At 44.8% G+C, this 27293-nt stretch overlaps 1 protein-coding gene across 7 annotated transcripts in view; it reads right to left on the bottom strand.

Annotated features, from left to right (window-relative positions):
* The window catches only part of GRIP2 (glutamate receptor interacting protein 2), a 249071-nt gene that overhangs the window by 45036 nt on the left and 176742 nt on the right, over window positions 1-27293 (bottom strand). For all 7 annotated transcript variants that reach the window (XR_008483243.1, XR_008483242.1, XM_054280776.1 and 4 more), the window contains exons 2-8: window positions 14907-14987; window positions 11571-11706; window positions 10656-10801; window positions 7787-7873; window positions 7448-7523; window positions 6640-6785; window positions 1353-1500 (exon numbers count right to left, since the gene is read on the bottom strand). Coding sequence is in view for 5 of the 7 variants with exons in the window: in XM_054280776.1 (XP_054136751.1) it covers window positions 1353-1500; window positions 6640-6785; window positions 7448-7523; window positions 7787-7873; window positions 10656-10801; window positions 11571-11706; window positions 14907-14987 (820 nt within the window). In the remaining 2 variants the exon portion in view is untranslated. The remainder of the gene's footprint in view (window positions 1-1352; window positions 1501-6639; window positions 6786-7447; window positions 7524-7786; window positions 7874-10655; window positions 10802-11570; window positions 11707-14906; window positions 14988-27293) is intronic.

Raw genomic sequence — 27293 nt, 5'->3', positions numbered from 1 at the left:
ACTAACAAAATCAGAGAATAATGGGAAGTTCAAGCCCTTAAAACACCTTTTCTTCCCCTGACAGTGCAAGAAGACAGGGGTGTGGGTTTTGGTCAGTTCATCACCCAAAGTTTTCTTCCACTGCAGAGGGAGAGGAGTTTTTCCCCTGTGAGACTGTGGGGTCCCTCCCACAGAGACAGTTCTGAGTGAACTCCTTCAACATGGTTCCAGTCTCACCAGCAGCAGTCCTACCACACCTGATGCAATGTGAATTCCCCCCACGGGCACACAGCCCTCCCAAAACTGCTGCAGCATGGGTCACCCTTCCATGGGTGCAGTCCTCCAAGGACAGGCTGCTCCAGCTGGATCACAGCTTCCTCCAGGCATCCACCCACTCCAGCATGGGCAGCTCCCCCCGGGGCTGTGGGTGGATCTCTGCATCCCTGTGGATCCTCTGCAGGGGCTCAGCTGCCTCACCATGGTCTCACCACAGCCTGCAGAGGAATCTCAGCTCTGGCACCTGCAGCACCTCCTGCCCCTCCTTCTCCACTGCCCGTGGTGTCTCCATGTTGTTTCCCGCACATATTCTCCCCTTCTCCTCTTCTCTAGCTGGAATTAACACTGCGCACAAAACTTCTTTTGGTTTTCTTCTGAAGTATGCTATCACAGAGGTGTTACAACCATCTTTACTTGGCCCAGCCCTGGCCAGCAACATGTCCATCTTCAGAGCCATCAGGGATTGGCTTTGCTGGACATGGTGGAAGCTTCCAGCAGCTTCTCACAGAAGCCACTGCTGTGGCACCCCCTGCTACCAAAAACCAGGCTGTGCAAAACCAACACATTCATCTTTGAGTCAGTGCTGTTGGTGGCTTCACAAAAAATCCTTTAGGTTTGTAAGAGTGCCCCTCATAGTCAGTCTGGATGGCTAAGGGCTCACCCTTAGTGAGTGTAACACCCAGCAGTATAACTACATCCTGGGAGCCAGGAGTTCAGCTCAGCAACACAGCTGAACACAGCTAGTGCTGCACAGCAGCCTGTCTGTGCATCCCCACATAAAGGATTTCCTGCCTTGTCCAGGAGGAAAAGGCTCCAGACAGAAGCTTCCCTAACAGGCTTTAGCCATTTCACAGCTCCAGCACAGTCAGACCTGGGGTTTTTAAAGCTCAGCTCCCACATGCACTGAGTTACCTGCACTCCTGGTGAGGAGTGCCCACTGCTGGTGGGTCACATATTTTTAGCACAAACACTGCTAAGAACACGTGGACATGGAAGATTTCAAGGCAAGACTGAGAAGAATAGTTTATAACTAACAAGGAGACAAAAAAGCAGCAGAGAAAGGAAAAGCAGAGCTAGCAACCTGTGCAGATCTGTACCTGTCCACCACGCTGGCTGGCTTGATCTTGTCGATGACAATGACCTGCTTGTTGCGGTGCATGGCTGTGGTCAGCGTGATCCCCAGCGTGGACCCTGGAGTCTTTGCTATTTCAACTAGTAAAGGACCAGAAGCATTGGCTACAGTATCTGCAAAACAAGAGAGCACCTGAAGACACTTTTCATACAGCCATTTCCATCTCTAAATGCAGGGGGTGGCAAGTGCTGACTTGCCATGTGAAGCAGCAAATCTTTAGCTTGGACATCTGTGGTCCAAGTCACATAGTGAGTTAACAAAGAAGAACACTCAAGAAGAAAAACTGTCTCTGCACAAAATCTACATGATAATGAAGAGTATTACAACAATTCACTCATTGAAAGAACTCTCTTTTTATTTTGGATTAAATAGCAATATTGAGGAATAGATTGCTCAAAAGTCCTGCAACAGTCACATCAATGGTGTTATAAGCACAAAAAAGGAAGATCATAAGGACATCATTGTTATTGGCTTTTTCCCAAACAAACTAAAATGAAAATGCATATGGATACAGGATCCCACTATCTGAAGTACTCAGAAGTTTCATGGCTGATGACAAGTCAACCAACTCCTCTGTGCTTCAGCATCACCTTCAAAATACCCCCTCAACTGCTTGTTTGAGCTGCTCCAGTGTGACAGTGGGAGCAGACACAGCACTGACAACCCCCTGCTCACAACAGCCTCCTCTCCCATCAGACAATACAGGGGCAACTCATTTTTAAGAGATGCATCTCTGCAATAAGCTTAATAGATGCTGTAAGTGAGACTATGAAACTCCTATGAAATTGCACCTGTTAGCATAAGCCTCCACCAAACCTATCCATCTCTTCTGAGGAAGGGGGAGGACAAAGAAAGCCCATGTTTCTGGCTGATTAGACAGAAATTCCCTCCAGTTCTTTTACACACCTTTGCTTCCAGATTACCTAAAGCCATCACAAAGAGGTGAGATTCACAAATGTATTATCACCATCAGACATCCAATAACCAGCACTCCCATGTGTAGGTGACAGCCCCCATGAAAGCACTCATGAAGACCCAGCCATCACTTCAAAGGAAAGGACTGCAGAGCCCTCTGAGCACCTAATGCCTCCTCAACCCTTAATTATTCATAGTAAGGCTTTTCCCTTCCAAAGATACACTCCACTAAAAATGCTGATGCTACTTGGCTTCAAACCTGATGCATGGCTCATTCTTGCTCTCTGATAAACGGGAACTTTAATGCAGATCTGGGAAGCTAGGCTGCAGCAAGGTCTTTTCTGAGATTTGTTCAAGATACTGAGTCTCTGGAGATAGAAATTTACCTTGGAAATTCCCCTTGGGGATCAGCCAAGGGATGCTCAGGCTCTGGGCTACTCACAGTGCCATTTTTCACAGGGGAGGAAGCAGAAGGAATGAGCCACATTAAAGGTTATGCAGGCTTCACATAAAACACTGTTTATTCTCTGATGAAAAGGACCACTGGGGAGATCAGCGAGTCTAGTAAAAAGCACAGTCCCAGTTTAATCAAAAGATACACAAAGCACCCGGCTAAAGCTGCAGAAGGTGCACCTAAGTGTTTGTTAGCAAAGGAAGCACCAAGAGACTGAGGATCTCTTCCAACTGCAAACACCAGGTATGTGTCAGTTTTGCAGCCAGTTTTTTGTGTATGTCCAGCACATGTCCTCTGAAGAAGGACATGGATTTATGTCCCTCCATCTGAAGGGAAGAAGATAAGGAAAATAAAAAGGTCCTGCTGGACCATTGGACCTTTCTTTGCAAGGAAAACACCTCCTCCTCTCCAGTTTACCCAGTATCCAAGCTGCTCAGCTTTGCAAAATGCTTCCCAAGGAGGTCTCAGCATGATGGTAAGAAGAAAGAGCCTCAGGACCTCAGGACCAGGGTTATTAGTGAGACTGTAGGAAACCACAGCCCCGCCTCCAGCCCATGGTCACTCCTCCTGCCACACACAGCATGGGCCACTTCACTGTCCCTTTTAATTCTCATCTCCATCACAGACAAGAATTGCTCCAAATCCATTTTATAGAGGCATTTATTGAGGAAATACCAGCCAAGCCTCTATTAATTATTCTAGGAGAAGATTTGCCTCAAATCAAAGGTCAGGAGTCAGCAATCCACCAATATTTGTGAGGTGTGATTAACATGGAGCTATTACACTCGAGCTGATTTTAAAATAAACACAGAAGGGACAGAGAAGGCCATGCAATAACTTCACTGTAAGGAGTCAATTGGCATTGTTGCACTGGCGCCAGGAGGTGTTTCTGCACCATCATGCACAGCTACAGCCTCCCAGAAGGACGCAAAGGGCTGTGCAACACCTGCTCACACCCATACACCTGCAAGGTACTCAGCAATATTGTGATGGATACAAGGGGAACAGAGCCTGCTCCAGGTTCTCACTCACCCCAGTGCTGAAGATATGGGAAAGGTGATCACCCCACCACTCAAAACAGGGGCCTGGCACGTGTTTTCTAGAAGATCTTTCTCTCAGCAGCTTCTTTTTAAGGTAGTACTGTGGGGGGGTTTCATTCTTGCACTAGGTTTCTGAGCCTCACATGGCTTTGCTCACCTCTCTAAGGAGGAATGGCTCCTGTAACCAGCCTGGAAAGTGCAATTGCTTGGGAAACAAGCCAAGTGTAATGGTAGGGGATGAATTTTTCCTGCTGTAATGCACTTTGGGAGAGAGGAGGGAATAGACAATGAGAAGAAGGGAAATGGAAAAGAAAAGGGAAAATGAGAAGAAGGGAAAGGGGGAAGAGAAAATGGGAGAGGGGAAAAGGAAAAGGGAAAAGCGGGAAAGGGGAAGGAAAGGGAAAGGGACATCCCTTGCAAATGCAAACAAAATAAACGAAAATCTCCTAGAAGAACCAAAGTCGGCAGCTACCCCCTTCCTGACACAGCCCACCAGCTCTTGTCCCCTGCAGTTTTACAGGCTCATGGAGGCATTTGACTTCCTGGGCCCCTCTTCAGGCTCTAGCCCCTGCCACTGCTCGGCAGACACTGACAAGTCATCCACCTGTGGGACACTACCAGCCCTCCACTCTGTCAGCAGGAGAGCTCCACAGGCTTAAAAATCTTCAGCCTAAAACTGAATGGGTGGAGAGGCAGCCAGGAGAAGGGAGAGGAGGAAAACGACACAGCAAACTGCTTTGCTCATCCATCATCTCTGGCAGCAACCTTCCCTCCTTCATGAGTCAACCCTAAGGGCTTGCAGCCCAGATCCCTGGTACGTGGCACACACAGATTATTTACAAACTACTCAAATACCATTTTCTGGCTGGTCAGTTTACTTGAGGTGTTTTTTTTTTTTTTTATTCTCCCCTGTTTTACAAAAGGCCCATAAGATAAAGTGCAGCCATGGGAAAGCATCTGTTCATTGCAAAGATCATCTGGCATCAGCAAAGGGCAGAGATTTTCCCATTGCCCCTGGAGGGTCCATGGGCAGTTGGCACTCACTTAAAATGGAAATAGCAGATTATTTTAATTCCTTCAGTGGCCTTGGGAAATCTTAGCCAACCTAACAAAAAGTCTGCCATGGTCCCATCCCACACTGGCCTCCCTGGTAAAATCCCTGCAGGCAGGGGATGCTTGTGGCAATGGCAGGCAGCTGCCACATCCCTCACACCAAGAGCAGGGCTGGCCCCATGCAGATCATCCCCAGTGTTCAATTTTGGCTGGAAAACCACAGAGACAGCTGGGGAATGCCATGATTCAACACTCTCCCACAGCAACCCTGGGCTCTCACCAAGGACAGATGCAGAAAAACAACTTTCCCTCCTCAAGGGTCAGCCCACACCACCCCAGCACATACAGCTGCAGCAGAGAGTGAGAACCATATAAAAACCTCTATTTTCCTGAGGATGAACAGGACAAGCACCACTTCATTGTGGTGTCCCCAGCCCCTTCACCAGGTTTTCAAAATGGGAATTAGGACTCCTTCCTTTAGGCTGAAAATATCACCAGACCACGCTCAGCACCAGCTCTTCCCTTCCCTCATCCTCTTCCAGAGGCTGTAATAGTTGTGAACTGGGGACAGTGTACTCATCTCCCACTGCAATTATTGGCTGCTGCCTGGCAAAACTCTCTGCAGAGATTGTTGTAAGCAACATGCTCTGTATCACTTTGCCTTAAGAGAAAGCAGGGCAAATATATTCCTTTACAGGGTTGCAGAGAGCAGTCTCTAGGCAAAAATTATCTAAGAAAGGGGCAGGTTTTATATTTTTGGGAAGTATCTAGTTCTGATCCACAGATTAGCAACACAAGATGGAGAGCCACTGCATAAAACCCTGCTGTCCCTCCAAATTCACTCAACCCTCCCAGTTTTAGGTGAGAGAGTTACCCAAGAAGAAACACCTAGACACTAAATCACCTCCATGGCTATATTTGCTCCAAGTCAGGTTTTAAGCTCATGGCTCCAGGGAGGCAGAAACCCCTCTGGAGATGGATTTGAAACAACACAACCTACTACACAGCTCAACAAGCTTCCAGAACCAACGCCGCTTCAAATTCTGTGGTAACCCTAAACTCATTAACAACACTCCCTGCAGTAACAGCTGTGTGTCACAAAGCCAGCTCAAAGTGACTTTACAGTAGCTAATAATAAACCCTTTCCCAGGGCTTGAAACTTAAAATTAATTTAAAAAACCAAAACAAAAGAAAAAAAAAAACAGAAAAAGAAAATAATCCAACCACCAACCCACCAAACCCTCAAACTGTGTAAAATGCTCTTTAGAAATACTCATCCTCTGCCCTCCAGTAAATTCTGTCTTATTTGGGGTCAAGCATTTGATCACCCCTCATTTATTTCAGAAGAAGATCTGAAATAACATTTCTTAGAAAAGGAAGCTCCAGAATTAAGCAGGGTCAAAATTCAGAACCAAGGCCACAGCAAGTCTGCCTGCATGCAGCTCACTCCTCTGCTCACATTTAATAGTGCTATTTGCAGTGCTGGCAGAGCACTCCAGCCCCCTTTAGCTCTGACTTCTCCTGTGCCCTCCCTGCCTGCATTAGAAAATCCCCTTTTGCCCTCTCCTCTAAAGCCACTCATCATTCCTATCAAGACACATCACTGCAGAAGGGCATTTCAAATGCATTTAACGAAGCCAGTGTTGAACTTTACCCCCTACATCCATGCTGGCAGCACATTGCTCAGCAATTTTTCCACTGAAACTGAGTATCCCAATTACTGTCTCTAGTCTCACATACTTCCCAGGAAGTCAGAGAAAAAAATCCCATCACAACCATCTTGTTCTTACCCATGATGGTCACATCATACTCGATCTGGAAAAGTGCCTCCTGGCTGCACTGCCGCAGGATGTTGAGGGCATCAGCGTGGGTCATGCTGTGCAGAGGGATCCCATCCACACTCAGCAGCCTGTCCCCAATTTTCAAAGACCCTTCCCTGTAAGAAGCCAAAGGCAATTCCCTTCTTTATGTATGTATATACATAAATTCCCTTCTTTATGTATGTATATGTATTTATTTATACTGATATAAACAATCTATATCTATTTATAAAATATCTATAGTTATAAATATAAATATATCTATATCTATATAAAAATTTGCTGTATATCTGTATTATCTATTTGTAAATATATGAACATATTTTATTTGTGTGTGTACACATATGTACGTGTGTTTGTATATACATACATACACATATTAGGAAGTCAATTACTCTCATCCTGTAGGATGGAAGAACATTCCTTGGACAGTAGTCTGGGTTATTTATAGTACCAGGCCCATCACATTAAATTATGAGCATAAGAATAGATAGACTGGCTCCTGCTTTCCAACACAGCATCAGCAATTCAGCTGCACAGGGCCAATGAAGGGGCTGCCTCTGCAGGAGCAGTTTCTGCCTTTAACTCCAACATGTGCACCGCGCCAACCTGGGAGTGCCGTGCCCACCTCCCCTCACAGCACAGGCACCACAACACTGCTGGCACTGCACACCACCAGCATGAGAAGCCTCAGGGGGCACCAGCAGGAGGACAGGAAGGGGACACACTCAGGGACAGCTGCTGTGTGTCCTGTGAAGGCAATGTGGAGGAGCAGTACCTGTCTGCAGGGCCGCCTGGCCTCACGTAGGTGAGCACCAGCGGCCTGGACTTGTGCCAGTCTTCATGGGCTCCCCCTGTAATCAAAGCAGGAAAGCCGTAAGCCACCAGAGGTTTGAAAGACTGAGTGAGGGCACTGAGACAGAGACATCACACAACAGCTGACACAGCCTGCCAGCAAAAGCACTGCCCTAGATTAGACAGCCAGCAGTCCTAAGAGGCAGCAGGGGATCCTCTCCAGGACATGCTTTGACTGCTTAGCTGAGGTTTTTGTCATTCACCTTCTTACTTTTCCCACTTCCCACCTCTGCTTCTGCTTTTCACTGGAGAAGCTACTAACCTCTCAGCACAAAGCCAAAGCTGTTGCCTTCCTTGTAGAGGGACACTTCAATGGTCTTGGGAATAATGCCAGCACTGCTTTCTGGCACTAAAAGGAAGAGAGAAAGACCCAGTTACCCCAGATAAACCTTTCCAACCACAGTGCAAAACAGTATCAAAATTCATCCAAACAACACTAAAATTAAAGTCCAGCCCAAAACCCATATTTTATTTTCCCTGCTTGGAAGTAAAAAGAGCCTAGCCTGGACACACAAACCTTTATCAGAGCCAACATCAGGTTTTAGGATGATGTCACCAGCTCAGTGTTGTGCATCTCCCCTCAAATTTGTCTTGGTTAATACCCTGACATTCAAGTAAAACCATCTCGTTTATCAACTGGCTTTAATGCATTCCGCTTTTCTCAAAAGCTTCTGCCACAGATAGAAACTTATTAAAAAAAACAGCAGCAGCATAAGGAATCAAGTCACCAGCTGACCTTAAAGAAAATGAAAATCCCAAATCCTCAATGCATAAAGTTGGTTTCTTTCCCTTACCTCTCATATTTTGGATTTTAAAAAAGATTAAGCGAATCCTTTAAACTGATCCTTGGGGCAATTCAGTATTTTTATGTTAAATACACAGTACTATTTGTACAAAATACAAAATGTACAAAGTAAAGAGAAAAAGAAAGAAATGGTTTCCACCTCTTGATGTCCTCTACTAGCTAATGATTTATTGCACTACTGCAGTGAATATGGGACAATTTCCCAGTCTTCTCTACCCAGAACTGCACGTGACATTTCAGCCTGGTCCACTGTGAAAATTCCTAATTTTCAAACCAAGTGCCAGGAATAGCCACAAGGATAATCTGGGAAAAAAGACCAAGAACTTGACTTGGAGAAGAAGGGTGCCCTAGGCACATCCACACTGCCATTTCCCGTGGCTCAGGAGGGGAGTTTCAAAGCAAATCTCCTCACTGTCCTCACTGACCACACTCACCCTTCTGCCAAGCACCCTGAGGGCTTGCGACCTGCAGCCAAATTAGGCTTAGCCCAGCCCTTAAGCTAACCCAAAAACATGCAATGGAGGCATGGTACTGCCTGCAGGCAAACAGCCCTGGGGACCAGCTACAGTGAGGCCAAATAAACCTCCAAACACTGTCCCCACTGTGCTCCTACTGCTGTGCACAGACAGCTAACGGGGCCACAGCCTAGAAATACTCCAGAAGGGAGTGCTCAAGGTTCCCAGCCAAGGGGTGATACTCAAATACCAAGAAAAGGGTATAAAGTATCCACAAATGAGTTCAGAAGCCATCCAATTTCTGTCCTAAGCATTGAAGTATGAAGTGCTGCAACAGCCTCTCATAAGATCAGTGGGAGCTGGAAAACCTAAGCCAGTGTTAACACAGGGTTTGGTTTATTTAAGAAAGAGATGATAGGACACAGTAGCCTGAAAACTAGATTTGGACTTGCAAGATCCCTTTCAAAGCAGGAAATTACAGAGTGGGGAGAAAAAGTCAAACCCACAAGCACAAGTTATTGAATTGCACTGTATTTCTGTTCTTTGCCCAGGAAAAGACAGAGGTGGGGGGATGGTGAGCATACACAGTGATAACAAACCCTCACAGCAGATAAAAGCCCACAATGAATTGGAATCAGGCAATAATTGACAATTCCCTGTATTTTGCAGCGCTTCTTTGTTTGGACCATTCATAAACAGCCCAAATAATCTCACTGGAGAGAAGTCACTATCTCTGTGCTTTTCCTGCTCATTTAAAGCTGAGGACATCTTGCATTGCTGCTATTGATTGAGCTGGCACCACTCCTGGGCTGGCAAATTCAGTTTATCAGATTCCTCATGAGGAATATCACAGAGAATAAGGAGAAACGTTAAGAGTGGTCATCTCCAGGGAGCATGAGGACATGGAAGACTTGAGCCACAGCTGGCTTTACCAGACGTGTATGCAAAAACTCACTAACATTTAGAGCAGAAGAGAGGGGAATGATGGATACAGATTCATCTACTCCAGATTAGATTTTATTCTTTTGGGCTTTACACTGTCATTTCTATATTCAATACTTTTCATCTAAAGGCAGCAGCTACAGCAAAGCTCTGAAGTGTAAAATATCTTCCTATCTGGGGCAAAATGTTAGATTTCATTAGTTTTGTTTTTCCTGTCGTTTTATTTTTAGTTGTTCTATTTATTCTGCCCAGTCATTGTCTGATTGATCTGGGTAAATGAATGAGGAATTACTGGGGGATTGTATTCACAATGGAAAGACTGTGATGAGAAGCTGTATCGAGGAATTTGTTCTGACCAGGAACATCAATCATCAAAACAAATGGGGGCAAGAGCATACAGTCTCCCATGACAGGACATAAACCCTGTTATTTGGGCTTGCCATCTTCTGCCAAAGCCCCTTAGCTGGAAAGCAGATTGCTTCGGTTTCCCTTCTAAAAACACATAACACTTGAAAGAATCCTGAGGACTAACAGCACTTGCCACGGTTCAGAAAAGGGCATCTGGTAATACATGTTTAAGACCGAATTAAACCTCTTGCAGCCACACTCCAAAAGGGAAAATGAGAAGCTGAAGCAGCATCAGGAGGCAGATTGGCCTGTGCTGTCGAGTCACTCCGAGGCAAGACAGAGCTAATCAGCCATCCCCTGCCAGTGTGCATGAGCAGGCACCCACTGTGCTGGAAAAAGTGCTCTGCTCCGACTGCACAGAGCTCGGCAGCCTCCGCCGCCCGCAAGAGCAGGGGAAGGCAACGGCAAAACGCCCCTGGACACTGCCTTGGCCACGGCACCTCTGCACAAGCAAGTCCAGCTGCACCCCAGGACAAAGGGCAGCCAAGAAGAGAGAGCAGCATTGTCTGAGGGGCACCCACCGGCCGGAGGGAGCTCATACTCCACTTCCAGCACCACCCTCTCGCCCACGTTCTTCAGCAGGCTGATGATCTCGTCGTGCCGCAGCTTGGTCAGGTTAATGCCGTTCACCGACTTGATGTAATCCCCCACGTTCAGCTGGTCACTCCTGCAAAGAAATAAAATAAAAAGCAGTGGTAGCACAAAGTCTCCAGCTGGCTGGTAACTGCAGGACTTTCTGAACAAGCCCAGCAATGCTGGACTGATCTCTGCTGTCTGATTGCATGTGTCTGCTATCAGAGGGAAGTGCTAGAATTGAAGCCATCTATCTTTCCTGGTGGGCAAGTGTTCAGATCTGTACATACACAACAATTGCAGTGTATGTATTCACAACCTCTCTGCTGTTGCTCAGTTCCCATTCATGTAGAGCAATCAGTCAAAGAAAAGCACACCAAGAGCTGTCTGAAAAAAATCCAGCAGGGAAAGAGAAAACATCTTTTCTTTTGCCTGTTTTCTGCAAAATTGTTCAATTACCCTTTCCTTTTTCCTGCTTCTTGGAGCCTTTCTTTGCCCATTTCTTTTCTGAGCCAATAATGTTACTTATACACTCAGTATTCAGAACAGATACAATATTAAACCACTTAGCTTGATCAAGATGTATTGTACCATGCAGCTCTCCTGACAAGGCTGCCTAATTTCACAGAACCACAAATATCTCTACAAAAAATTCAGAGCATAATTGCACAGAGCATAGGAAATAACTCAAAATAGAACATGTTCTACTTCCTGAAGCAACAACTTTGCATTCTGGGGCACTTGAAAAAAGGGTCTTGGGTGCCAACTACTTTAATTATAACTCTATTCATTCAGTAGCTGGAACATGCAACTATTCCTCTCCATTCCTGCTGTGCTCTCTGCACCCCATTTCCATTTCTCACCTTGCAGCCAGTCCCCCTGGCCTCAGATTGGAGACTCTTGGCTTTCCATCTTTGTCTGTGCCACCTGAAATGGTTAAACCGAGGGTGCTTCCTTCTTTCTTAATCAGCTCCACGATTGTGACCCCTCTGAACTCCTCTGAAAGATTGGGAATAAAGAAAAACAACTCAGTGTAAGGCACATTCCCCCAGTCCCAAGGACACCCTTTTCCTACAGGTAGTGGGAAAGTAGATTTGAACACCTAGCATGAAGAAAAAGCCTCTGTTCATTTGAAGTTAAGCTGTAAAACAGAAGTGTGTCCTGGCAGACCCACTGCAATGTTTGCATGCAGGTCTGGCAGGCAGGACCAAGGAAGACAAGGCAAAGCAATATGGGCTTATGAGAGAGTAAAAACCTTGTGTTTTAAGGTGCTGGAGGCAGTAGAAAAATTCAAAACCAGGCTGATGGGAGCTCAGCAATTGTCCATGGAGACCACCTCAGGAACTATAATTGATAAAGAGTGGGGGAGGCATTAACAGAGCTGTCAGGTGGTCACAGTTACACAGGAGGAGGATGCTCCTGCAGCCAGGCCCAGGAGATGTGGACCTGCAATAGCTGCCTGGGTGGACCAAACAGGGTGGATCCTAAAATACTGTGATTAAAAAACTATAATGGGACATCAGTATAGCTGGGACATACAGAACACAATGTGGAGAGGGGTGAGATCCTGCCATCATCAGGGGGTGGAGGGGGAGGCATGACCTTCACTCACAGCAATTTGCTCACCTATCTGCACTAGTCCAAGTCAAGCTCCCTCCTACCAGCTCATCTGCAGCTGGAATTGAAGACAGGAGTCACTTTGACACCATGACCTGCTCCACATGCACTGTCTGCCACCAGGTCCAGGGGATGCCCACCCCACACCTGCAGCAACAGTTCTGCTTCTCTGGGTGCTGCAGGCAGTGCACATTTTACCTCTTCTAGTCCAAGACAACACTCCTGTCAGTCCAGCACCTACATATATAAGCCCAACCCTGTATTAGTTTTGATCTCATCACAGATCATGTCTGGATTTTACAAAAACAGAGTTCCTAAATCATTCCAGCTTTGGATTTGGCATGGAAAGGGCAGTAACTGAGCAGGAGAATCAATCCTGGCCTAAGGAAAAGACCAAGAATTTCAAAGACTTGGCAAAAGGCAGCTCTGCAATACTGCATGCAACGACCTCACTCTGATCAAAGGGGGGCAAATAGGACAACATCCACACCTTGTCAGAGCCTCCTCTCAGAAGCTTTTACAAAATTTGTCTATAGCATTATCCATCCACCTCCACTACCTCAGTGTACTGAAATCTTCCATGATTTTACAGGAGGAAACCTGTCACCCTCACACTTGCCTTTCTCCAAGGCTGTGAGGAGAAGGGTGTGATGGGCAGTGGCAGCACACAACAAACAGCAACCCCACAGATGTGGACAAAAACCCCATGTTGCAAAAGGCCCAGGCGCTTGTTTACACAGTAAACCTCACCAGGCTTAAATGAGATCTGTTTGGAGAGGGAACATTTGAAACCTCTTGCACTCTGACTTCCAGAGCAAGGCAGGGCCCCTTGAACAGCATATTGACACAGAAGATCCATGCTGGTGCAGGGCCTCCTCCATCCATCCAAAACACGGGATCTATGGGCACTGTGGTGCCTCATCACCAGCGCTTTGCTCCTATTCAAAGCCACCAGGACACCAGAAACTGCAGCTCACTTAGAGCCCTGCCATGCACTACCTGTTTTGTAAAGCACCTCCAAGAATAATCTGTGCACTTGATTAACGTGAGTAGGGAACCTCTTTGCAATCCAACTCCAGTCTGGCAGGCGTTTAGGCACTGCTGGGCACCCATTTAATGTGGCACTGGCAGCTCCTTGTAAAAATGTCAGGTCCATAATGCTTCTGCTCTTTAAACTCAGTTTTGATCCCTTGCCAGCTGCAGTAAGTTAATTTTCAATTCACCAACCCAGGAGCCCAGGGGCTGCCAGAACCTTGGGGGGGCTCACCACCGTGCTGGAAAGAACAACATCCAGCACCATCCTGCAAATTTCCTCTCAACTACAGACACGACTGATCAACACAGATGGTGCCACAAGGGGAGATTATTAGCTTTTCAACGAGGTTTAATTTTGATCCTTGATAAGTGTTTAAAATGAGGACTCCCAGAGTGCAATTACCCATTGTTATGGGTTCAAGGAGAAATTACTGCTTCAAAAAAAGGCAGATCCCTGAGATCAACCAATCAAGGTCAGCCATAAGGAATTTTGACCCAGGTTTGTATAAATCTTCTGCCCCTGTCACAGACCCACACAGCATAAAAGTGAGCTGGTTAAGGAGGATCTAGTCCTTCAAGACATAGTCTTTAAGCACAGTATATGAGCAGATCTGGATTTCTTCTACTGACATATATGATTGGATTTTGCATCCCAGGGCAGGAAGAGCACACCTGAATTTTTCCATCCCCATTGAGATGCCTTGAGCTGGGGTTGTTGGGTGCACTGGCTCTTGTGAGCCACTCCCCATCAGGGCTGCCCTACAGTGGTATGACACAGAACATCCTCTGGAAATCTGCAGGATGGTGCTGGATATTGTTCTTTCCAGCACGGTGGTGGCCCCCCACCAAGTGCTGAATGATGAAGCAATAGCAGAAGGACCCCTTCCCTCCCCATTACCTAGAATACACTAAACCAACCCTGTGACTGGTCATTAGCAGCCAGAAGTCAAAACCAAGTCCCTGGCTTTCCTAGGAAGGTGATGAGTTGTCCAAGGCAGCCCATCCAGACCTGCTGCAGTGCTGCTGGCACATGAAGCCCAGTGCCAGCAGAGGCAAATGAATTACCACTTCTCCACTTCCTCTTCAGCCCCCAGGGTGTTTCTGCTTGGGAAGGTTTATCTCACACAAAAATTTGCTGTGACTGACTAAATATCAAAACAAACTTAGTCAGATGTGGGAGATTCAAAGCTTGCCAGACACTGTCAGTCTCCCTCCTTGCTTGATGAACTCAGCTATGGCAGCATTTCTTCCCTCTCTTCTTTGCTGCTGTTTTCTTCTTTGTGAGTGTCAGTTTAGTGCAGGAATAAGTCCTTCCCCAGCCCCCTTGTAACTACTGTCAACAGGCCCACACAAGACAGGGATTGTACCAGTAACACACCACTCACTGAGACCAGTTACCACCACCCATTTCTCTCTTCCAGCAAAAGCCTTGCTGATAGGTGCACCAAAATCAGTGTTTTGAGGGGGTTTACCCATTTTAGGGGTACCCAGGTAAACTGTAATGGAAGCCCCAATGTTTTGGAGCAGGAGCTGATCCCCTCCTTTACCTGGGATGCTTTGCCTCCTGGAGACCAGGGCTGCGTCCATCCCACCAGAGTCCTTGCTCCCCTTTGAGTAAGGGCCATCATCTGTGAGCAGAGCAAACACAGAAGCTGAAATTAGTACCAAAAGCCACAAGCAACTGAACCAGAGCTCTTTAAGAAGTTGTCCTGATGACACCAAAATTGGAATCCCATCTGCATCACAGACTGCAGGCAAGAAAAAACATTACCAGCTCCAGCTTTGCACTGCACCATGTGGACTCTCACCTTGTAGAGAGGGAAACAGGAAGGCAGTAACTTTATCTGATTTATTCTTCTTGGAGCTAATCTTCTAGGAGGGAACAAAATTCCCTTACTCCTGTAATTATGTGAACAGCTGAGGATAGAGAAAGCTGGGGCATTTGTATCACAAGTTTCAAGCCTGTCATTATGCTTGTGAAAAAACTTTGGAAATGCAGTCATACATCAGGACACTAACAGGGCACTAAATCACTAAACTTGAGTGAAATTGCCTATTCTTATAGATCCCATTATTTCAGTCACCTTTTCCAGCTGCTGTTCCAGCCTCTGTACAATATAGAGAGCACCCTCTTTTAAATGATTAAAAGAAAAAAAAAGTCAGAGTGAAGAGAGAATAGCATTACACACTGTAAATACACTGTCCAGTAAAGCTGAAATTTAAAGCATCTAAATATCTTTGTATTGTCCTATTGGAAGACTGCTACAGTGTTATCACAAGAGTTTATCTGCAGAGAAGGCAGCGTGCTTTTGCAGATCTTATTTCCATCCATCTAAAATGTCTATTTTTATGGCATTTCATAAAAAGCTGGCACTTTTCCAATCAATAATTTCCAGTAACCATATAGTACCGAGTAACTCCCATTCTCAGTGACCACATTCTTGAATTTTTCAGTAGCTGTGAAGGTTTAGAAGCTGTACATGATAGTATAAATACAGGTTACTGAAAACCTTATGCATTTATTCCTGTCCACAACCCTTAAATAAGTTACATTTAAGGTACAAAGAAATTTTTGTCCCCCTCCATACAAAGTGAACAAAAAATTTAATGCAGCCTCATTCAAGACAAGGGTCTGTACAGAGTGGACCCAATCCCAACATTCAGTTTGCTGGCAGCCCACTTTCCTCATAAGCAGAAAAAAGATGGTGTAAAATCTTAGTTTCTCTCACCAGGAGGTTTTTCCTAATATTCTGGTTTCTCCTCTCTCTATCAGTCACCTCATCCCTGGCAGAACTGCAGAGTCAGATAACAGGGATGGTTTGGGTGTATAAAGGAAGGTGGCAATTCCCAGGGGAGCAGCAGGACAAATCCAGCTGTTCCCTGCACACATTCCCAACAGCTACAGCCACCCTTTATTTCCTTCCTAAACGCAGCAGCACATTGGAAGAGGAATCTCCAAGCTCAGGAAAGCCAGCACAAAGTTCCTTTTTAAACACCGAAGGTAACTGTGCAAAAGGCATCTGCAACACACCCTGGGCCACCCAGGGCTGGAACTTTTTGCTGGCACTGGAGCATCAGTGTGCCTTTGGTGCCACAGGCCACTGCAGATGGCGAGGACCACCCCAGCATGCAGCTGCCCTCCACAGGAGAGCACTGCTGCCAGCTCTGCCCCAGGTAACGTGCTCAAGGCAGCGTGGTTCTGCTGTGGATGGGATCCCTGCATTCCTGGGAAACCACACAAGATGGTTCAAAGCCAGCTCCATAATCTGCTGGCAAACTGAAGCAGAGAACCATCTGTTTCACATAAACACACCGCCCCAGAGCAGACAGGCACCAGCACCCTTCTGCGCTCTACTTCCCCATCACAACCCCAATCAGCATTGATAGGAAACCCCAATTCGCTACTGCTTGCCCTTCCTACCCCAACAGCTGTTGGCAAACACGCCTTGGCTTCCCTTTGAGCAAGAAACCAGGTTGCCTGTGCATTAACAACAGCTTCCAGCAGCAGCCAAGTGGCCAAGAGCAGTGACCCGAGCTGCAGGCCCTGCCGGCAATTAGCAACGTCAACCCGTGCCACTGCTCCTGACAGCCACATCAGCCAGCAAATAACCAGCACCACAGCTACCCTTCTCCTATTGCTCCTCCCTTCCAAACTTAGTGCATTATGTGAAAAATGTTTGGGTTTTTCCCTTCATTATCTGGCTAAAATGTTTGCACAGGAAAGGAGGCTGCCACATGTGGCCTGCTGTAATGGGAACTGGCATTTGCCTGCAGAGCATCCCCGCCTGTGCATGGCTCTTTGTTCATTTGCAGCCCATTTCCTGCTCTGCCACTCAAGCTGGTAATAATGGAGTCACTTTTTATGAACTCTTTTGTTTGTTTGTGCAAGGGATTATATTGTTTTTTTAAATAAAGGAACTCCTTCTTTTTGTGCTCTCAGTAATTTCTTCTGCCTAACATAGCACTAGTTTGGGGGTGAGGCTCTAACGAGCCTTGATTGCTCAGTCAGCCAAAATTGCAGCACCAACCCAAGCACTGAAAATCCATGAACCTCTCTTCTCCTTAAAATTGGGAAAGTAACTCTCTTTTTAAATCCTGTGCAGGTTATTTTTGCAAGCAATCCATGCTGGAGCTATTAGAGTTGTATTTATCAAGCTTTTTCTCTCACAGCAAGAGGGCCAGAATCTTCCAAAAAAGATTGTGTAATTGATGGTTTTCAAGCAGTGATGGTAATGCTGTCTCCAGACCTTTCAGAAAAGCTCACCAAGTGCATAAGACCCTCAATAAAACTGAGATTGCAACATTTTCCATATATTGATCCCTATATTGATGGGAATCTGTGGCAACATACAAAGTTCCTGTAAGCCTTTGACAAGAGTTTTTACTATTTACATGACTTACTATTTACATAACACCAGAGAGAGAAGAACTTCTGAGTCCCCACACCTTCCCACAGAGCTTTGAACTCTCCTCCCCTGCAAAAGCAGTGCAGAACAGTGATACACATCAGTGTACAGTGTACCATATATAGTGACAGTAAATAAGAGAGAATCCCCATCTCATTCCTTCAAAACACACTGGACAGATGAAGGAGCAGGAAAAATATGCATGCTTTAGCTGGGGGGCAGGAATGAAGGACAGCCAGGGCAGACTCTACTGTCCCTGCAAACACAGGCACTAGGATCTCCTGACATCAGTTGGCTGCCAAGCCAAACTGTTAAAATGGGGGAAAAAAGCTTCCTTGGAAAGAGCACTGATTTAGGAGTTCATTATCCCTGTCTGTGGGGGGGAAAAGGAAAGTTTGGGGTTTTATTAATTTAGAATAGCTATTAGTCTCTATTATTAGCAGAGATCACTTCTTAATGAAAATGAGCATTGGCTAAATCAGATTCTGTGACAATTAGACTGCTGTATGCAAGTTGTTCAGATTCCTGGATCACTTTAAGACAGTTCCTGCAGAGAAAGTGCATTAATCTTATGGGAAGACCAAGAGGTAAAACCTCCCATTTGTTTAATGGAAAAAAGACAGTTGGAGACAGTTATTTTGCTACAGGGTAATTGCACTCCTTGTTTAGGGAAATGAATACCAAACCAGCATTAAGAAACAAAAGCTGTTCACACTAAGGCAAGCCGGTATTTTTTTGCTGGAATAAAAGCATGGGACTGGAAGCAGAAATCCAAATGACTAAAACTAATTGCAGTTTGATCCATTTTGAGGAGAGTTAATTCTGTAAGTCAAGGGAGGCGTTTATCTGTAGTCAGGCAAAGAGCAGCCGAGGGTACACGAGTGTGGGTCAGGCAAGCAGTGATGATTCAAACTGCAGCTCTGGGAGCAAACCTCCAGTGCCTGGGATTTTAAAGATCTCTGAGTGCCTGAAGATGCAGACATGTACTTCAAAAACAGACTATAATCATCTAGCTGCATCTTTAGGCATCTCATCACCTTTAAAAATTTGATATATTACCAGAAGGAGGGGTAGGGGAAAGTGGTATATCCACGCTCACCCATTCTGAATCTGAAATTTGTTTTTAGCTCACACATGGCACAGCCCCCACTACAGCCTGGCCAGGAGCTGGACCATCATCAGAGGAGAGCAGTAACACAATCCTCCCCACTCTCCCCAGGCTGGCACTCCACATAGCAGCACAGCCAGAGGCATCTCATGCACCAGTGATGGATTTGGGCTGGATTGCAAGGCTGCACCCAACTGCCCCTCCAGCACAACTCCCCAGGGCACTTTGGGATATTTCAGCACCACCACAGCAGGATGGGGACAGCAGTGCCAGTGTCAGCTCTGCACAAGAGCAGCACAGTGGCAGCCTCTCATCTTCAAGGCACTTAGCCTTTAACATGGGAGACAGGCAGATCCAGAGAGCCCAGGACCCGAAAACAAAAAGCCCATTGAATACTGCTACAGACTGCATGATTTCCTGAAAGTACTTAATTACAAAGCTCACTGCAGAGCAAAAGCTCCTCCCATGTGTTTGCTTCAGACAAGAAGCTGTTTGCATAAAGGATCCCACCTTCCCCAAGCCTTCCTCAGCAGGTGGCTTGAATTTTCTTCTGCCCATCTAAATCGACAGCTTCTCAGGCCCTTGGAAAATCTGTACATGAGTTCACTATAACCAGTACAGCTGCTTAGGTCGTTTCCCATCTCTAGAAATACAGTGCTTTGGCTCTGTATCATTAAACTTAAAGAAAAGAGAAATAAATAGAAATAAATAGAACCCCAAGAAACAGATGAAACACATCTACCAGTGATCTCTAGACTGCTTTTCCTGGAATACTGGAAAAGTTGAGCTAAAGCATAATCCTGCCCTACATAAAACTAATCCAAGCATACAGCAACAAATACACTAAATCCTTAGACAAGATAGTCCACACTCCTGTGCTTAAAACAAGAACAGAGAAAGTCACTTTTGCTTTAGGATACTACACCACAATTTAATTTTCATCACACTGATTTTAGCTTGCTGCATTAAAAAAAAAAAATTAAAAAAACCAAAAACCACCACAAACAAAAATCCCAACTCAACTCTGAAAGGGCCCAGTGTTTCCTCACTTTTTATTCTTGAGAAGGTGGGGGGGCTTGAAGAATGCCAGTGAAAAACCCAGTGCCCACCCCAGCTCTAGCCCTTCCCTCAGCCCAGGGCACCTTCCATGTGACTCTCCCACAGCACTAATCCAAAGTCAAGCAGTGTTTTGAAATGCTTTTCCATTCCTTTGAGCCAGAAAGAGTTAAAAAAAATTCCCCTTAACCAGTGAGTTCAGGCTGGAACATACCAAGTTATTTAGGGAGCAGCTCCTCCCTAATTTCATAAATACATGTATCAACAAATCTACTAAAAATTGCAGAGGTTGCCTTTTGTAAAGAAAAGCCTCTTATTTATCCCTTTACTGGCAACAAATCCCCTCCCAGCTCATACTCAGGAGCCACCCAGAGACAAATGAGAAGTTGGGGAAGTTTCCTCTTAACTTCCGTCATCACAAATTTCTGAGTGAATAGCCCAAGAAAATAGCCGTACTATACAAGAAATGCCCTTGCTGGAAATAAGGCTCTTGGCCCAAAAACAACTGAGCTTTATCCCGTTTTCTCAGACAATTCTGGGGAAAAAAATTGTTCTGAAGCTGCTGCCAGTCCCTGTGCCAGCCCCACCGCAATGACACTGTGCTCCCAACCTGGACTGGGAATGTGCTCCACCAACTGCAGCTTCTTGTGCCACCAGAGGCTGTTGTGGCAGCTCTTCCATCCACTTGTGTAGCTGCTGCTCCTGGCTTCTGAGCCAGGAAGAACTTGCCCAAACTTCAAAGGTATTCCAAAAGGAAGTTGTACTTTTTAATTCCTTCTCCTCAATAGACACGGCATGAAATTCGTCTCCCCACACCCTCCACGTCTCCTTCTTTTCTTCTGTATTCATTCACCTACCAACCCTTCTCAGGCATGTACAATTTCATAACACCTGCTGCTGTATTCACAGAAATCAGTTCTAAGAAAATACAATAGCCTATTGTTCAACAGAAACTCCGTGCTTTGTTCTTCTAGGTTTTTGGGTTTTTTTAATTTTTAATAAGAAACCACCAAGATTACTTTTAAAAGAACAATTTGTTTCAAGCAATCATTTTCAACTAAAATGCTGTAGATAATTATTTGCACAGCAGTGGCCTTTATGGGACCAAGATATGAGCCAGACATGCCTCTGTTACCAAGCAGGCTGGCTTCCAGGGGATATAAAAGAATATTTCTTACCCCCTGCAAGACTGTAGCAGATAACACTGATGGAAGATTCCTGCTTTGCATGAAGATGTGGGAAGAATTTCTGCTTTTAGTAAACAAGTTTTGTGTGCACAAAACCCATTTAAGTTGACTTTGCAGAAAAGCCAGGCTTTGGTAAGGTTTAACTCACATCAACTTTCACAGGATATTAAACACCTCTCAAGGACTGATCCAAGTCCCATCTGATAAGAATGAATGCTGGACTCAGCTTGCAGTGCCAACATTTGGTGCTCTTCATGGTTTTCATTAAATACATTACATTCCAAGAAAAAAAAAAAGGAAAAACCCCCACAATTTAAGAAACTGCAATCAACCTGCCATTACACTCATATCTTTTCTATACCTTGCTACAATGCATTGCTTGTTCTCATTATTGCTTTGGAAGCCAACACAGAGTCATTTTATCTAATCAGCACATCCGAGGGACTCTGTGATAGAGGACCTGGAAGCAGTTCTTAATTGCTACTCAAGCTGTATTGAGAGATGGAAGAAAAAATACCTATAAAAGTAAAAAAAAAAAAAATTACTAAAACCACCTCCTTTTTTATCTCTTCTGGTTTTGTATGAAAGTTTAATTCCCAAGCAGTTCATCTACTGTCCTCTGCACCTCTGGAAGCCAGTGGCCAATATCCATCAGCCTGGAGGGGGGAGAGAGAGTGCAGCCTGAAAGAGGTTTATAATCTTGTAACTTTCAATTAAAAAGTGTTTTGAGTAGAGAAAATTTAAGTTATTGCTCTCAGAAAAGCAAAGAGCTGTTGTGCAAACCAGGTCTAGCCCAACTTCACCACTCATTTTCCTCTGCATGGTAGGGAGGAGCCCAGGGGATAGTGGATGCAGAACAGCTGGAAATGAAGCATTCCTTTGCTCTTCTGTTCACAGAGGAGCTTATGTTGCTCTTCTGAAGTACCCTGTGATTTTGTTTCCTCCATTTAAAAGTATCAGGGATGACTCTTTTCTGATTCCAGTGAGGATATGATTTTGTGCATTAAGTTAGGCTTATTAAGAGCTGCTTGAGGGATTTCACAGGCTGGATCTTCAGCACAAATAGCTTTTCCCAAAAAACCCAAGAATCTTCACTTTTATCCATCTCTTCCTAACAATCCTCTAACAACATCAACACCAAGAAGATCCCTCTTCACTCACTGAGCTCTCTGCTGTTCACTTTTCTTAAGCAGTCCCCAGCAAGATTTGCATTTCTAGTGTTAAAAAATAGAAAGAGAAAAATGGAGAGAGACTTCCCTTCCTGCAATCCTTCTCATCCTCCAAGGCATTTTCAGACAGCTTCACCAGTTTATATTTGTGGATGACCCAGTGGCAGAGGAAGCCCTGCAGTGCCTCACCCCCTTGCAGGTTGTTGGCACACACAGACTCACACAGAGCATCCACAGTAATTCTGTGCACAAGAATAGTGCAAAAACCAACTCCATGAGATTATTATTTCTCTATGGTTCTAGTGCCTGAAATGATGTTATTAAAGTTACATTTTCCAGTCAATCTGGCAATTTCTCTTATTAAGCAGCATAGAGTGTACTGGGGACAGTCCAACACTAAGCTAGAAAGATGAAATATTGCTGATATATTGATTGTGTTATCTGAAGAAACTAACTTTCAAGGGTAAAAATTCAAGACAAATAAGATACATTTTCAGACTGATCTTTCATGGAAATTATCCAAGTTAGCAATTGTAATATGGTGAGAAATTACCAATAAAGTCTAACATCATTTCCAAGGAAGAATGCTTCACTAGATACAACTGGATTTATTAATCTAAGCAGCAGGCAGCAGTAAATCCTAGCTGGCAAGGGAATCAATTCTCCCTATTAACTCCATGTAAGCTTCCAAACTCTTACTTAAATATGGAGGTGGATAAGAAATGCAGCCTGCTGAATCCAAACCCTGAGGACTTACCTTCTTTCAAGCTCCAAATGCCATGCTAAGTGACTGTGGAGTAAAATCAAATAATAAAAGACAGCTCTATTGTGGGTTTTCAATCAAATGAAATTAAGTACTGTCAGTTTATTAGACTTTAGCACTCAAATCACTGGTGCCACCTAAGTCTAGAGGCCACTATTACTTACTTCTTTAAAAACTCTGGAGTTAGTCAAAAAAAGGAAAACAAGGTTTTCTTTAATGAAAACCATCATGAATGTTTTCACTGCAAAGGGTTTGGCTCTAAGCTGCCTTCCTTAGAGCAACTGAGGTACCTTGTCAAAAGCTACACCCTAGCAGGCAACAGCTTTTATTTTCTGATATACAAATAGTTGAAGCCAAAAACATTATCAATGTTCATATTAAAATATATTTCATCTTGGTGTCTTTTGGGGGTTTTTACTGTCTTATCTAATGCCGGGGTTGGAGTCACAGAGGTCCAGGGAGGAGACAGGGAGACAAGACTCAAGGGCCATTGGCAGTGCCAAGAGCTGGGCACCCTCCTGCACAGCCTGGGTGGGAACATGAAGCACAAAGCAACAGCTTGGGGGTGACAGAACCAGGAGAAGTCAGGACTTCCATCTTCTGAAGTGGAGATCAATTTGCTGCAGTGATAGTGATAGCAAATTCTTGCACCTATTTTGCTTTTTAGAAACTATCCTTTGATCCCCATTATGATTGCTTTAAAAATGGTACTTGTTGTCTTTCATCCTCCAAGATCTTACAAAAGAACTGTGAAATCAAGAGGCTGTTAACTTTCCAAGGAGAAAAGGAGTTTAAGAAGTACAAGGTAGGGCTGTACTGCAGAGAAGGGAGAAGGCAGTCTGGTCTGGTGTGTGAGCCTGGCAGGAGAGCACAGAACCCTTCAGGGCAGAGCTAGAGCGCCAGAATTTGAGAAGAGAAGATATAGATGCATCCTAGATGTTGGAACATGTGCATGTCCTCCCTTTCCACTGAATGCAAAGAATTAACCACCTGGACACTGTGTTACAGAATATCTTGGCATGATGGATGGGCATCTTTCTCAGAAGCATTTGGCAGCCCTTAGGCAATTCAGAGGATGGTTCACAGGAGCTAAGCTCTTTGACCTGTATTATGCAGGGATTGAAACTGGATGTTGAATGGCTCAGTCACAACCCAGTCTTACAAAAAAACCCAAAACAAAACAGGTGAAGGTGCCATTCGGGATTAAATTGGCTGAAAAGAAATATCACAGTTCAGTGAAAGGGTAATTTTTGCCCATAATAAATATTTTCTGCAGTTTTGACCAGCTCAAAGCTGAAGATCCCACCTCAAATGAAGCAGAAGGATACATCAATATTATCAATATTACTGCAGCAGAGACAAAAAGCAATGACTGACAGGGTTCCCTGAGCTACATTTTTATGGTGAAAAGATGTTTAATTTCAAACAGAGGAAAACTGGAAAACCCACTTCCAAATATATACCTGGATAGGAAGTAAAAAAACAGAACATGAGTTCTGAAATAGAAGTAGGAGTAATGAAAACTATCATTGGATATCGTGGAGTTTGTAAACTAGGACTTGAGACAACAGTTTTTAATTCTGGGCTTTGGTACAGACAGATAACTTTTCCCAGTTCAGCAGGCAAATTGTCAAGAGCAAATCTCTTGTGACAGGCAGTAGACAAAGCAAAGGAAAAACCACTGGAATCTTCACCAGACAGGGAAGATGAGGTGGCAAAAAGACATTGTGCCAACATTCAGCCTCATAATCCTTTACAAAGAGGGACTTAGCTACAGCTGTAATGCCTTTTTTTGTTTTACTTCTATAGTATTTTAAAGAGAGTCCTTGTTACAAAAGTAAATTATGTGCCCCAAAGAGCACATGCAAAATTTTAGCACCTCTAAACTTACAGCAGTCCATGTGGAGACCAACTGAAGAGAAGTAAAGCAAGCTTAAGGAAACCTTTTAGAAAACACAGCTCCTTAGATAAGTTGAGAAAAGCCCCTTCTTTTTGCTTCTGGAAAAGCAAATCACATCTTGCTTCCCTGCTGATCCCATCAGTTTGACATAAGCAACACTTGTACCAGCAAGATATAACAAGGGGTGGGCAAGGGGAGCCCAGCAGGGCTTTTTCAAGGAAGGTCACCCTACCACATTTCCAGGTTAGCACCCTCTCTCTGCTCCCAATTACAAGTCTGCTCTGACTCAGAGGAAAGGCACAGAAAATTAAATGAAGGATCAAATTTGGGAGATTTACAGTGGCAGTTCAAGAGGTGGCTGAGATTGATACAGGTCCATGTGTTGTATACATCAATCTCAGTGCCAACAGCAATAAGAAAACCCTTGCAAACCGCAGGAAAACAAAAACAGCAGAACAAAACAAAACAAAACAAAAAAAACACTGGCAAATCAGGCAACAGAAGAGGTGCATTTCAGGGCAGTAACATTCAATAAAAGCATGAGCCAGGGATCAAGGCGTGAAGTGAGCAAATAGATTCAGGTAAAACTTATCTCCAGCAGCTTTTTGCATCATCCCATGGACCAGTGCACTAAGGCATCTCAGCCAGGTTTGCCGGCAATAGGGTGATGCCCCAGCTGGAGCCCCCAGCTCACAGTGCAATCCCCAAAGTTTGGGAACCTCTTTTAGCACTGCAAAGGCAGCTGGTGCTGCAGGAAGGTGACATCACAGAGGAAGACATTTAATGCAGTAGGTGGCAATTCAGGTGTTTTATCCCAGATTTGTACTGCATTTTGATGCAAAGTGCTTAAAAGCCAGTGGGAGTCAAAAATTCAGGAAGAAATTCCAGACAGCATTAACTATTTTAAAAGAAAGATTTCTGGCACCCCATTTAGACTTGTTTCCAGCTTATCTAAGAAGCTCTGCTAAACCTTACTAAGACTTAATTCCCATAAATGTGATTCTCCCTCAGTGATCAGCTAAGTAGCAATGTTTCAAAAAAAGTAAATACCAAATCGTGGGAGTTGGATTATTCATTCATATGGTAAAAGCCATTATATATTAATATATACAGATGTTCCCACTTCAGGACTGATCTAAACATATGTAGATTTTAGACTCTGACACACAAACCATCTCTTATGCAATGGCCCATGTATGAGCCCTGGCTGATTTATCCTAGACTGTGTCAGGAAGATTCACGGGAGCTGTGTGAGACAGGGAATAAGCTTATTGCTAAATTACTAAAGAAAGAGTAAGCAAGAGCCTCACTTAAAATGAAAGGAAGAAGGGAGAAGGAGAGAAATCGAAGAGTCAGGAATATCAGATTTAGCAGGACAAGATGAAATATGAAAGGTCCAAAGCTCCAAGTTATTTCACGTTGGAACTGGTGCAGCCTGATCTCATCAAACCAGCTGTTAAAAATTTGCCTGAATTGCCCATTAAATCTTGCTTTTAACAAGCTCAGCTCTTGTGTTTGCCCACTTCTTGCTTCCCATTAAGCCCTGACTTGGCTTCAGACTCTGCCAATGTGCCAGCCTCCAAACAGGCTGATGTCAAAGATCAGCACAGCACCACTTCAATGAAAGCAAACTGTTCAGTATGAAAGATGGATGAGACCCTGCTCCAGCAGAGTTATTAATGTATTCCAGCTGTTTCCCATGGCTGCCTTAATGCAAACTGCTGTGCTGGTTTCCAGTTGCTTTATATCACACAGGTGAAACAAAACAGGTGGAGAACCCAGTCTCAGCTTCAGCCAGCACAAGAATTCACAAAAGACATGGAAACTCCTGGTGAAATTCAGAAGAAAATGCTGCAAGCTGTGCTCTGTGACTCTCTGAAAAGCTCACAAAGATGCTTCTTGTGAGTACCTGTAAGCCAAGACAACCTTGAGATTTTCACATGGAAATCCTGCTCTGTGAAGAATTCATGCCCCATAGCTCTGTGGGTCAGTTTTCCCTTGGCCTTTTTTGAAAGCAAAACCGTGGCAATCAAAGGATTAGCCAGGAACAAGGTGTGGCCACAAGGAGCCTCAGGTTGGGAAATGGGGACACTGGTTAAAACAGCACTTGCAATTTGGTGAGAGTCCCAGCTCTCCCAACCATCGCAAATGCCAGAGGGACTGGCAGACTCATGCCTAAGACTGAGGAAAAGTCAGTTTTGCATTGCCCCAGGCAGACACCTGCTCCCCTTTGAACAAGGGAGGGGAGCCTGGATAAGAAGGGGAGAGGCACAGGAGCTCTCCCAGGGCTGGGCTGAGCAGCTCCAGCAGCACAGCTCCACCTGCACCCAAACCTGCCCTCTCCA

Source organism: Melozone crissalis, unplaced genomic scaffold (genome assembly GCF_028551555.1).
Source record: "Melozone crissalis strain CALT ecotype California unplaced genomic scaffold, PUWL_Pcris_2 ptg000029l_1, whole genome shotgun sequence".
NCBI lineage: Eukaryota > Metazoa > Chordata > Aves > Passeriformes > Passerellidae > Melozone > Melozone crissalis.
Note: the sequence above shows the minus strand (reverse complement) of the source record. Positions and strands in the feature narration are given on the sequence as shown.